Here is a 14,264-nt window from a genome sequence, read left to right as displayed (position 1 = left end):
GATTCCTTTTGTTTTAAGGCCTGCTGGGAACAGCACTTCTAAAACGACAAATATGTCTGGAAGGTTGTGGTCCAAGGCCATTTTTGCTGGCTATAAGCGGGGTCTACGGAACCAGAGGGAGCACACAGCTCTCCTGAAAATTGAAGGTGTATATGCTCGAGATGAAACTGAATTCTATCTACGCAAGAGATGTGCTTATGTGTACAAAGCAAAGAACAACACAGTGACTCCTGGTGGAAAACCTAACAAAACTAGAGTAATCTGGGGAAAAATAACTCGCGCTCATGGAAACAGTGGCATGGTTCATGCCAAATTCCGAAGCAACCTTCCTGCTAAGGCCATTGGACACAGAATCCGTGTAATGCTGTACCCTTCAAGGATTTAAACTTATTGAAAAGTAAATAAATAAAAGTGTGGATTTGTTCTCTTGTAAAAAAAAAAAAAAGAAATAAAAATTTACATTTTAGCCAGTAAAATAAATAAATAAATAAATAAATAAATAATAAACTCTTCAGATATGACCAACAATGAGAGCCCTGCCTATTAAAACCTATGTTGTGTGGCCAAAGTGGTCATCTAGAAAAATTAATAACCATAATAAATAATACATTTATTAGAAAAAAGAAAATATGGGGGAGGGAAGGATTGGGAGTTTGGGGTTAGCAGATGCAAACTAGTATATATAGGACGGATAAACAACAAGGTCCTACTGTAGAGCACGGGGAACTGTATCCCATATCCTGTGATAAACCATCATGGAAAAGAATATAAAAAAGAAGAATGTATATATATGTATAACTGAGTTGCTTTGCTGTACAGCAGTAATTAACACAATATTGTAAATCAACTATACTTAAATTTTTTTTAAAATGAAGAAAGAAATATTTGACTGACTAAAAAGAGGGAACTACATGAGAAATGAATTGATTCTGGTATGTCATGCTCACACTTGTGTGTGCACACCCACATACACACACAGGGAATCTTTCTTTACCCTTACATGCTCACTACAAGAAAAGTACCTAGGAACAGAAAGGAATAAACTCATCAGAGTGAAAAGAATGTGATGAGGATGGGAGGTTATCCTCAGTCGACAGGTTTCAACAATTTTTTGGAAAGCAGATGGGAATTAGCTGATGAATAAAATAGGCAGGAAAAATCCAGCCTAGAATATTTGACAAAGGAACTACAGAGGAGGTGTAGCCTGTTTGCCAGATATAACACCAGAGAGTAGGCTCAGAATCAGCAGGCATGTGGTGGAAGGCACTAAATTAAATGGTTCTGAACACATGGGGATTAATTGAAGGCCCCAATACAGAATGACTGCATCATATGAAACTTCCTCTCCTCCACCAGACACCTGAGCTAGCAGCTGGTGCAGGCCTGCAGGGAAAATACCTGACAGTTCTCAAAAGAAATTGAATGAACTCTCTGTAGAGAGCTAGGGCTTCCAGCACAGATGTGGGCAACTCTGTTCCTCAGCTCCCTGTTTTACACAGAGGAGTCATAGCAGGAAAATGGACCCATTGCTCAAGCCAATTAAATCTGCAAAAGCTATCCAGGCCTTCTTTACTAAACCACAAAGCACCATCAGAAATTTGAAAAAAGCCTTCAACATGAAAAATAGTCAAGTATAGCCTATACGGGAAAAAGAAACTTGAACGAATCCCAGAAAACGCAGAGGAAAATATGGGAAATTTTTAAAAATTAATTTGCATATTCAAAGAACTAAGAAAATACTGGGTCCACAGAACAAGAACAGAATATTATGCAAAAGGAGTGGAGGACAAGAAATAATTCTTGGAAATTAAATGTGATTATTGAAGTTGAAATTCCAATAGAAATGCTGAAAAATAAAACTAAACAACATGTAAAAGAATGAAATTCGAACACTTCCTAACACCATACACAAAAATAAACTCCAAATGGATTAAAGACCTACATGTAAGGCCAGACACTATCAAACTCCTAGAGGAAAACATAGGCAGAACACTCTTTGACATACATCAAAGCAACATCCTTTTTGACCCACCTCCTAGAATCATGGAAATAAAATCAAGAATAAACGAATGGGACCTCATGAAACTTAAAAGCTTTTGCACAGCAAAAGAAACCATAAACAAGACTAAAAGGCAACCCTCAGAATGGGAAAAAATAATTGCCTATGAAACAACGGACAAAGGATTAACCTCCAAAATTTACAAGCAGCTCATCCAGCTTCATACCAAAAAAGCAAATAACCCAATCCACAAATGGGCAGAAGACCTAAATAGACATTTCTCCAAAGAAGACATACAGATGGCCAACACACACATGAAAAGATGCTCAACATCACTCATCATCAGAGAAATGCAAGTCAAAGCCACAATGAGGTATCCCCTCACACCAATCAGAATGGCCATCATCACAAAGTCTGGAAACCACAAATGTTGGAGAGGGTGTGGAGAAAAGGGAACTCTCCTGCACTGTTGGTGGGACTGTAAGTTGGTACAGCCACTATGGAAAACAATTTGGAGGTTCCTTAAAAAACTATAAATTGAACTACCATATGATCCAGTAATCCCACTCCTGGGCATATACCCAAAGAAAACCATAATCCCAAAAGAAACTTGTACCATAATGTTTATTGCAGCACTCTTTACAATAGCCAGGACATGGAAGCAACCTAAATGCCCATCAACAAATGAATGGATACAGAAGATGTGGCATATATATACAATGGAATATTACTCAGCTATAAAAAGGGATGAGATGGAGCTATATGTAATGAGGTGGATAGAACTACAATCTGTCATACAGAGTGAAGTAAGTCAGAAAGAGAAGGACAAATATTGTATGCTAACTCACATATATGGAATCTAAAAATGGTACTGATGAACTCAGTGACAAGAACAAGGAAGCAGATACAGAGAATGGACTGGAGAACTCGAGGTATGGGAGGGGGCGGGGGGTGAAGGGGAAACTGAGACGAAGCGAGAGAGTAGCACAGACATATATATACTACCAACTGTAAAATAGTCAGTGGGAAGTTGTTGTATAACAAAGGGAGTCCAACTCGAGGATGCAAGATGCCTTAGAGGACTGGGGCAGGGAGGGTGGGGGGGACTCGAGGGGGGGGGCATCAAGGAAGGGAGGGAATACGGGGATATGTGTATAAAAACAGTTGATTGAACCTGGTGTACCCCCCAAAAAATAAAAAATAAAAAATAAAAAAAAAATAAAACTAAAGAAGTCTCCTAGAAAATAGAACAAAGCAACACAGACAAGAAATAGGAGAGAAAATATAAGGACTTTGACAATTGATCTAGGAAGTCGAGCAAGCAACTAAGAATAGTTTTCGCAAGATAAAACCAAGAAAAAGGAATAGGAATCAGACCTCATAATAACACTGGATGATGAAAGATAATAGGACAGGGACTTCCCTGGTGGTGCAGTGGTTAAGAATCTGCCTGCCAATGCAGGGGACACGGGTTCGAGCCCTGGTCCAGGAAGATCCCACATGCTGCGGAGCAACTAAGCCCATGCGCCACAACTACTGAAGCCCGTGAGTCTAGAGCCTGTGCTCAGCAACAAGAGATGTCACTGCAACGAGAAGCCCGCTCACCGCAACGAAGAGTAGTCCCAACTCGTTGCAACTAGAGAAAGCCCGTGCGCAGCAAAGAAGAAGCTATGCAGTCAAAAATTAAATAAATAAATAATAAAATAAAATAAATCTGAACAAAAATTAAAAAAATAAAAGATAATAGGACAACAATTAAAAAAGATAATAGGGCAATGCTTTCAAACTTCCAAGAGAAAATTATTTTCAATTTAGAATTCTACACCAGCCAAAATATCCATCAAGTATGACAATGAAATAAAAATATTTTAAAATATGCAATACCTAAGAAAATTTACCTCTCAAATATCTTTTCTTAGGAAGCTACTTAAGGATGTTCTCCAGCAAAACAAGGGTGTAAGCCAAGAAAAAAGAAGATGTGGGATCCACAAGACAGTGGATTTAATCCAGGAGAGCAGTGACAGGAAATACCAGGGATTCCAAGTGGGCAGAAGGCCTGATTGGCAATCAGTCCAGATTGGAATATGAGAATGGCAGGCTCTGGGAACTCAACATATTAGATAGTGTGATTGGGAGTGTGAAGAAAATTTAATATGCTGATGATAATTAGTTCAAGAAAATAAGGAAAGCAATTAGAAACAGCAGGGAAAAAACTGTACTAGGAAGTTATCATCAAAATAAGAAGCAAAGTAAAATATAATTCTACCAATTGATGATGTTTAAGAAAAGCGAATCCATTGGCCCTTGATGCTAAGAAACTTCTCTTTTCAAATGGCCCAGGGGTCATAAAATTAGATTTATAAGAAGGAAATGTAATCCTAGTATGCCTCGTCTTGATCTGGCCTTTTAAAATATTTACAGAAACATCATAATGTGAATTTTTGTCTTTGGTTTTTCAACTATTAGAATCAACCTGTGCACAAAACATGGAGAGATAGCTTTTGTTACAGGGTGGGACACAGCACTCTTCCCCTAAGGTGTAGTAAAGGGTTAACTTGGCAGGCCTGGATGTTCCTGAGGGTGGTCTTGGGGACCCCTGACACACCACATTTGATATTGACACTATTATCTTTAGTTGTTTGTAAGCTTGAATAATACACTCAGATCTCTTGTTCCATTAACTTTCAATAGCCATGTATCTTTGACTGCTTGGTATTAGCGATACTTTACTTGTATATTGTCAGAGTTAACATTTATGTACCATCCTGATAAAGATGAAAAGATAATCTCTAAGGGGGAGGTAGGAGGCTGGAGGAATTTTGGGGAAAAAAAGCATATTGGGGTTTGAAGCTGCCCAAGAAAAGCTGTCCATTTTTTTTCCTACCTGAGTGTCATGGAAGGTGACAATACGATTTTAAGGTTCATCTAAGTAAATGTACAAGATGGATAAAGAAAATGTTGACTCAAGGGAAGACTTGCCTTGTCAGCTATACAAACACACGTGGTGAAATGACATTGAGGAAAATAGTGCAGCTTTCGTGCTAAAAGAGACAAATGATCAGTGGGACTGAGCAGAGCCCTGAAGAGACCCAGACACAGGGCAGATCCCCTTTCTGCCTCATCAGTAGAGCTGTTTACATTCTGCATTGGGAGCTCGGAGTTTTAACCACTGGACCACCAGGGAAGTGCCTCTGCTTAGATTCTGAATCCCACTCTTTTCTTGTGCAATTCAGGGAAGAAATCCTGCTGCAAGGAACTGTGGTGGCCCGTGACCTAGTTCCAGCAATGAGAAGTTCAGGAAAATCCTTCAGGGGCTTCTGGGAGGCCTCAGCTCCTCTGCTCCGCTTGGACTGGGTTGAGCCTGAAGGTGACATCTGAAACGGTACCTCAATCAGGTCTTGGGGGGGGGTGTCTCTTTAAGAGAACTTTCTCTGTTGCCTTGATCACAAGGTGCCTGTGGCCCTAGGGTGGCTTACAGCTACTTCTGTGAGACCTCATCAGTATGTATTATTATTTCCTAGTTTGGGGTTTGAACTTTGCTTGGTTTTTCCCTTGCTTAGGTTGGCTACTGTTTTATCTTTTTGTCTTGTTTTTAGGTTTTCAAAAAACCAGTTTTGAGAATGATTTATTAGTTCTCTGATTTCTCTGTGTTCCAACTCAGTACTTTCTGTTCTCATCATTCCTGTTTTCTAGATATTCTGCAATTTTTCCTTTGACTTTTTTTTAAACCAAAGATGCTTTCTGAGGGAGTTCTAAATTCTAAAAGTAGGCTTTTGTTTGCTTTTCTTTTCCATTTTTGTTGTGTTCTGGATTACTTTCTTTTCCATTTTTTTGAAATTTCTTCAGGATCCTTTCCAGCTTAATATTTGGTCACTAGTTCACCTGTCACTCCCCTCTGCCATGATGCCCAGCAGGGGTATGGATGTGAGGCCAAACAGGCCCGTCAATGAATTCTCTATTTTAAAAGACTAGAAAATTAACACACTCATCCTCCTTGCCACCTCCCTCCCTCCCTGCCCTCTGCTCCTCCAAACTTTCCATTTATAGTACTACCTTTAGATCTTCTCATGGTTTCATTTATACCTTTAAATAATACAGCGTGGGCAATAGCTGTTATCGAAAAACAAGGAAGCCAGCCCACTGGAACTTTCTCCTACCTCTTCTCCCTCCAGCCCTGATTTCATTCTCTGAGCTATTGTTTCTGTAAACTCACGCTTTCAGACACGTATGTTATGTTTGAGGACGGCAGCGCCACAGCTCCCGATCTTCATGGATTTCATGTGCACCATCGTTCTTCAGAATGCTTCCTTTCAGGATAATCACGCATGTCCAAAGTGGAGTGATTACCTCTGAACGAGTTATCAAACATGCCCCCCTGGCCTCCCTACACCCCGTGGGCCCACCGCTCCAAGCCCAGGCAAGCTGGTTTGCCCCTTAGATGTGCCAGTGAATTTAAACAGCTTGTGCACTGGCCAGACTCTTCGGAGACATGTCTACTCTCAGCAGCCTCCTTCGTAAATTAATGGAAAAAGCAATATTAGTGTCTGACAAAGGAGAAGTCAAAGAATTTTAAGTGGTACCCCAAAAGTATCATTTTATGTCAATAAGGAGAGCATTTTTACCATAAATAAGTCACTGTAATGCATCTTTGTGAGCAGCATTTCACTGAAGCAGAGAAAGCACAATTTGCTGGAAATACGCAAAGAAGAAATGGGCAGAAATATAACAGTATTATTCTTGGGGCAAAACAAAGAGAAGCCTCCGAGTTGGTGTCTCATATTCTTTTAAAGGATGATCCATTAGGTGCGGCTGCAAGGGGAGACAGAGGAGAGGCTCAGGAAAACGAAGTGCCCTCCCTTCCCAGGTCCTAGAGACAGGATGCTTGCCCTGCAGGGCCACATGGGGAAGACCCAGGGTGGTCAGGAGTCAGAGAACAGGAATGAGGGGAAGCTTTAGCCTAAGACCTTTATTGGGTTTCTGAAGGAAAGGCCAGGTGGGACAGGATGAACAGTTTAGGATTGGCTGGTTTGAACACTCTGGCGGGCTTTGGGCTGTGGGAGTGTCTCTAGTCACCTGGCACCTGGCCTTGGGATGATGAAGGCAGAGGAATATTGCCTCCCAGACTGTGGGGGCAGATGGAGAAGGCCTGCTACTGAATTGATTTGCACATCCAAGACATACTCCCGGCTGGGACCTTTGGTATCTGAAGAATTGGCTAGCCCTGGGAAGGGCAGTCTCTCCCTAGCCAGAATGTCAAAACATCATAATGTACAGGAACATTTTAAATATTTACAATACAATACAGTTGGCTAAAACTATAATCCATGACATTGGTTTTCTAACTATGTATCAAACTGTATATACTACAGGAATACATGTTTTCTGGTTCCAATCAGAAATTTACAAAAAGTGGTCACAAAGTATACACAGCATACTTCAAAGGAAATCAGAAGCAATTGCTCAAGTGGCTCGGGCTCTCAGAGAAGCCTTCCCCATCCACAGCACCTGAAATCGCAGCAACCATGCTGTACCATCCTGCTCTACCTCTGGACTCTGCCTCCCCTCCAGGTACCTACCTCTTCCCAACGTTACAGGATCTAGAGGCCTATTAGCTTTTGTCTCCTCCACTGAAAGGTGAGTGCCACAAGGGCAGGGCTGCACCAGGCTCTTGCCTTCCTCTGTTGTGTTTACCTTCAGTTCCCTGAGAAAAGGAGGCAGGAGAGATATTTGTGAGAACTTGGTGTCTGACAAAGTCTCTATCCTGCCTTTATGTACCAGTGATAATTTGCCTACTTACAAATTACTAGGTTGGAAATGATTCTCCTCCCACATCTGGAAGGAATTGGTGCATTAGCTCTGGTTTCAGGAGTTGCCCTTCTGCATCCTAACTCTTTCTCCTGAATTCCGGAAACTTGCCGACTCTTCCCTTCATCCTCAGTGCTCTAAAGAAAGCATCAGGGTCCGTTTTCATCCAAGTGCTGGGCCTTGTCACTTTGGCAGCTTCTATACTGCAGTTCTGGGAGAGTGACTGGAAGCTCCGTCCCATCCAGATTGTCCAGAGAAGACACTTGTAACACCCTGCCTGGAGGCCCCCATCTGGGTGCAGGGGAAAGGCTCCCCTCCCTGTCCGGGTAGAATTTCACAGCCCATTGACCTCTTGTTTTGTCCTCTGATTTTCGGGTTGGCTAAGTCAGTTTCCACTCACCCACCTGTTTTCTCAGTTCCGGAAACACTGTTGCTGTGGTCTCAGCCTCTGCCCTTCCCTTTGGTGGAGATTTCTGTTGTTCTCTCTCCCAAAAGTCTCTTGACGGTCGCTTTACTGAAGAGCAGAGTTAGATACAGATGTTCAGTCTGCTATCTCAACCTGGAATTAAACTCTCTGTGCATTTTTATGTTCCAAGAGGCTTTATTTCTAATAGTTCCAACTGGAAACAACTCAAATGTCCTTCAGAGTACGAATGAAGAGCAGACTGTGGTCCATCCACACAAGGGAATACTGCTCAACCACAAAGAAGAAGGAAACCTGGAAACATGCAGCCACCTGGACGAGCCTCAAAGTAATCGTGCCGAGTGAAAGAAGCCAACAGAAAAAGAGTATATGCTGTGAGTCCATTGCTATAAAACTCTTGAAAATGCAAACAAACATATAGTGATAGAAAGCAGATCGGGGTCACCCAGGCATTGGGCTACGGGGACTGCTGCGGGGAGGCGATTTACAAGGGGGTGGAAGGAACGTTCTGGGGTAGTGGCTATGCACATCATCTCGATTGTGGTGGTTTTTCAGGTGTATATATGTGTCAAAATGTGCCACATCGTACACTTTAAACAATATACTTTGTTGTACGTAAGTTACACCTCAATGAAGCTGTTTGAAATAAAGCCCATGACATAGATTGTACAGTTTAGAGAACAATTCTGAAGGGAACACCTGTGTCACCACTTCTCAGCCGCAGTCCTCTTCCCACAGCCGGCTGTCACTCCTGTCTTCACTTTTGCAATAATCATGTCATCATTTTTCTTTAGAGTGTCGCCCCCTAAAGAAGCTTCCCCAAACAAGTTTCATTTGGCCTATTTTGGGACTTTCTGTGAGTGGAGCAACACGGTATAGGTTAGTTTGTGTCTCTCTTCTTTCACTCACCATTATGAGATTTACCTATGTTATTCAGTACAGCTATACTTGTCATTCCTATGTGAGCTTTCAATGTGTGAATATAGCACAGTTTTTTATTTCTCTGTTCTATTGCTGATGGGCATTTACGTGGTTTCCAGTGTTTGCTCATGACAAAGACTCAAACATTCTGCTGCAGGAGTTTGTCTTGGAGCCTTGTGCGCCGTGCCTCTCTGCTGGGCACACACACCCAGGAGTGACATGGTTGAGGCCAAGGCCATGTTTATGGTCAAGCTGAGTAGACGTTCTCCCAGAGCCTGCACCAAGTTATGGTCCCAGTGGCAGTGCCCGAGTGCCCCTGATACTCCATGTCCCTTGCCCACTTGGTACTGTCAGAGCTGGGATTGTTAATTTTTGCCAATCTGGTGCATGTGTTGTGGTATTTTGTTGTGGGTTTTATTCCCCTCCGAAGAAGCAGAGGGATCCCAGGAAAAGACACAAGTGGCAGGACAGCAGGAGAAGTTGCGGGGACCAAAGTGAGGTTGGAACTCTCACACAGGGTCCAGGAAATGCAGGCACTCCCCTTCACATACCAATTCACACCCAGGAGTTCCTAAGCTTATCAACCCAGCACCCAACGAAGACCCCCAGTTGGGGCACAGTTGCAGTGGAGGGACCCCTGCCCTTATAGGAGGCCTCCTTGACAGTCTCCAGCATGAGAGTTCGAGAGTTGGAGAAGTTCGAGAAGATGCTTCTACTGGGTGACAGCGAGGCTTTTTCCTCTGTATGCATATCAGTGGGAGGAGTTTCCTTTGAAAGCTACTTCTGCCCACTTCCGGAGGAAATGAACAAGCAAAGACACAGACATTCTCAAAACCCAGAGAACTCCTGTTCTGAATGGTCTTGAAGACTCCCGGGAGGAAAACCTTTGGAAGTGTAAGCCCACACCTCTGATGCTGTAAAAGTCCTGGTCCCTTGAGGTGAGGCCACAGAAGAAACCACAGGCTGGCTCAGACCACTGGCAGGGTCCAGGCCACGCTCACACTTGCAGCTCATCCCCACGGGCTGGGCCTCTGAGGAAAAAACCTCCGAGGAAGCTCCTGAGGTGGCTTTCCTGACAAGGACCAGCGAAACAGAAAGAGACTATTCTAAACCATCCACAGCAAGCCATTTCCCTCAAGCAGGCCGGAAGGAATACAGCTTTACTTACCGTTCATTCTATTCCTTTGAAAGAAAATTATGTTTCACAATCATTGTCCTATAAAGATGTGACCACAGTATGCAGCCAAAACGAAGGGAGAAAAAGATAATACAGGCAGCTCAAGTTGAAATTATAATACAACAGCAGTAGTAGAGTTTTGCTGGCTTTTGTTATTTTTGTGGTACTTGTCAACTTTTTAAAATTTGCAATTTGTTGGGATATCTTTTCTTTTCCTAAATAAATATACACTTTTGGAACTAGATTTGTATCTTTTTCTTAAAGAAGGACATGGATTGTTTAAACTTCAGTCCCCATACAATGTGGACCTGCCCTCTGGTTGGTATACCTATTCAGATATTTAAATAAATTAAAGAAATTGATCATGGGGGGACCATATCACATGTTTTTTGCTGTCCACAAAGGTAATTTCCAAATGCTCAAAAAGTAAAAGAGAAAAATTAATCAGTAAAATCAGAGAATTTGAGGTTATTATATTCTGATAAGTTTTAAACAATTTATAAATAACCATATAAAACCAACTAGGCTATTATAGTAAAAGTCTAACCAGTAGCCCTGCTTCCTCAATACATTCTTTCTCTCTCTAAAAAAAGTTTTTGGAGGAGAGAAAATGGAAAACTGGATTTTTTTTTCTGTAATTGTCACAATATCCTGGTTGCTAAGCTACAGGATAAGGCAAAGGAAACATACATTGCTATCAGGCCACATGCTAACAGTTATGAAGACGCTTCAGGCACCCCTTCCGAATTAAACACTCTCATCAATATGTCAAAGGCTTTAACAACATAAGAGAGATAAATGCGGCAGTGGCCTACCAGCCGGATGGAAATGGGAAAGCCAAGAGGAAGGCCCTAGCCCTGAGGTTTGCCTGCTCCACACACCTCCACGGTCAATGAATGGGTGCCAACACTTCGGAGGCTTCTCAAGTCCCCACCAGTCATGGGATCCTAGGCCCATTTAAGCTGGGAACTGGGTGGCCTTGGGTTGCAAAGGCCCTAGTTACTGCATTCATCTGCAAATGACACAAGCCTTCATTTTTTGTGATTAAAATTTTTGGACCCCACTTATCAAGTTGTGACCTTAGTTGATAAAATAAAGCCAAGGTAATAATCTAAAACTCCAAGATACTTCAATATTTCTACACAAGGTAAACCCTTGAATAAATTATTTTGTTAATTTTCATTTAAAAGATAGTCCTATCTTCTCCCCGATTTTATCACAATATGAAATATCATGCAAACACTACATTTGGGTTTTTGCAAGATCTGAGGTGTATTCATTATTAATTTTTTACAAGAAACTTCCTAAACTCATGACAGTTATCCTATAGATCAGATATGTTATCACTTCTTACACTAAATATCTATGGTTATGTAAATGTAAACACATGAGTTGAACTAAATTGAGTTAAAAAAATTAATGTCTTTATTTTAAAAATTGATCCTAGCACTGCAGGACCAAAGAAGAGAAAGAGAAACAGCCACAGGAGGAGCAGATTTAATGCCCACAGTAGGCCTGAAAGACCCTGCATCTGTGGATCACCTGAATAGACGAGTGTTTCTACAATAGAGACTGTAGACATAGGGGACAACTGGGGACTGTGGGGACAAATACAGACAGGACTAACACCAGATCACAGTCTGAGCTCTCCATAGTCCTCTACTCAGCAGGTGCAGAGCCCTACCTAGAAGTATTGGAGGACTTCTTGGTATGTTTGTCTTGTTTCTGGTCTTAGGTATTTGTTAGTTTAATCTTTACTATATATATTTATATGTGGATTTGCTTGTAATTGGCATCAGTACTCTCTTCTTTCTTTTCTTTGCTCTCTCTTTTTCTCTTCTCTTTGGTTTCTTTTCCTCTTCTCTTTTTGCAAATGCAAGTGTGCACATCTCCTTGTGTGATTTTGACTGATTAGAGTTGCTTTTTCCACCAGTCTTAGGGATCTGTCTGTCCTTTCTCCTTCTTCCCTTTTTTATTCCTTTTTTTCCTTTGCTCTCCTTCTACCTCCTTTTTCTCCATGCCGTGCAGCTTCCAGGGTCTTGGTGCCCCGGCCGGGGGTCAAACCTGGACCTCTGAGACAGCAGAGCGGAGTCCAGGACATTGGACCACCAGAGAACTCCTGACCCCATGGGATATTAATCAGCAAGTGCTCCCCCAGAGTTCTCATTCTCAACACCAAGCTCCAAATTCAAGCAAAGGCCAGCAAGCTCCAGGGCTGGATGCCTCAAGCCAAACAGAACAGAGATAAGAGGAATTTCTACTAGGCAGCATAGGGAAAGGAGACAGCAAATATGATAAATTAGATAAAGTGAGAAAACAAAGAAACACCTTGCAGGCAAAGGAGCAAGATAAAAACCCACAAGACCAAATAAATGAAGAAGAAATTGGCAAATTGCCTGAAAAAGAATTCAGAGTAATGATAGCAAAGACGATCTAAAAATCTCGAAAAGAAAATAGAGAAAATACAAGAAACATTTAATAAGGACCTACAAGAACTAAAGAGCAAACTAACAGTAATGAACAACACAATAACTGAAATTAAAAATACTCTAGATGGTATAAACAGCAGAATAACTGAGGCGGAAGAACGAGTAAGTCAGTTGGAAGATAGAATGGGGGAAAACTGATCCTTTTAGGGACTTCTCTGGTGGCACAGTGGTTAAGAATCCACCTGCCAATGCAGGCGACACAGGTTCTAGCCCTGGTCCGGGAAGATCCCACATGCCGCAGAGCAACTAAGCCTGTGATCCACAACTACTGAGCCCATGTGCCACAACTACTGAAGCCCAAGCGCCTAGAGCCTATGCTCCACAGCAAGAGAAGCCACTGCACTGAGAAGGCCACGCACTGCAATGAAAAGTAGCCCCCACTTGCCACAAATAGAGAAAGCCCATGAGCAGCAACGAAGACCCAAAATAACCCAACACAACCAAAAATAAATAAAATAAATAAATCTTAAGAAAGTAAAATAAATTAAAAAATAAAAATTGATCCTTTAAAATTTCCAACAATACCGGTAATTATGTAGCCTTACAAAGCTACTCCACTTTGTAAAGTGAGTAATTCTCATTCTTCAACTGTGATGGTATTTTTCTTCTATCTCAACACACTATAATTTCTAAGATTCCCTAATCCATTGACTTTGAGACCTTGGGTGAATAATAAGTTGACGTAATTAGCAAGTAATCCTTACCTGGACAATCGCCAAAGGAATTAAAATTCATAGAGACAGAGAATACAGAAGTACATGATCGCTATTTTTAAAAGTTTATTTATTTGGCTGTGTCAGGTCTTAGTTGCAGCACATGGGATCTTCGTTGCCGTGTGCAGGATCTTTCAGTTGTGGCATGTGGGATCTAGTTCCCTGACCAGGGATCGAACCCAAGTGCCCTGCATTGGGAGTGTGGAGTCTTAACCACTGGACCACCAGGGAAGTCCCCAGAAGTACATGATCAGTTTTTGCTGTTACATTCTTATCTGTGTATAAACAAAATTCCCCCTCATAACATTCAAATTCAGAAAATTACTGTAACATAAACATTGTTTTGTGCTCTGCCTGGTGGTTAAAATTATATTTGAAAACTTAAAATCTTAACACTTCAAATAATATTGCCACCTGAACATCTTTCACTGTCACTGTATGCAAGTGTAAATTTGCCTAATACATATAAAGGTTTATTAGGTCAATAAATGTCTTAAAAGCTTATGCACAACACAGTGCAGAGGCCTGGGCACTCAGGAGAAAAGGGGTCTTTTTGTCATCAATATCTTTTCAGCACAGGTATTCTCCCCAGAGGGCAGAGGTTTTTTTTTTTCTCACCCTAGTAGGAACTGACAGCTCAAAATTCTGTTAACAGAGGTGCTTTCCTGCTGCCCCTTGGTATAATTATTTCACAACTGAGGCCAATTATAAGAAAATAAACAAGCAAACAAAACAA

The 14,264-nt window shown here is 41.6% G+C and overlaps 1 protein-coding gene across 1 annotated transcript; it reads left to right on the top strand.

Moving 5' to 3' along the window:
• On the top strand, positions 1–439 carry LOC130842000 (60S ribosomal protein L35a-like). The gene has a single exon (XM_057718645.1). It carries the CDS (start codon positions 53–55, stop codon positions 383–385), a length of 333 nt encoding a protein of 110 aa, XP_057574628.1. The 5' UTR covers positions 1–52; the 3' UTR covers positions 386–439.
• The last annotated feature ends 13,825 nt before the right edge of the window (positions 440–14,264 follow it).

Source organism: Hippopotamus amphibius, chromosome X (genome assembly GCF_030028045.1).
Source record: "Hippopotamus amphibius kiboko isolate mHipAmp2 chromosome X, mHipAmp2.hap2, whole genome shotgun sequence".
Classification (NCBI taxonomy): Eukaryota; Metazoa; Chordata; class Mammalia; order Artiodactyla; family Hippopotamidae; genus Hippopotamus; species Hippopotamus amphibius.
Note: the sequence above shows the minus strand (reverse complement) of the source record. Positions and strands in the feature narration are given on the sequence as shown.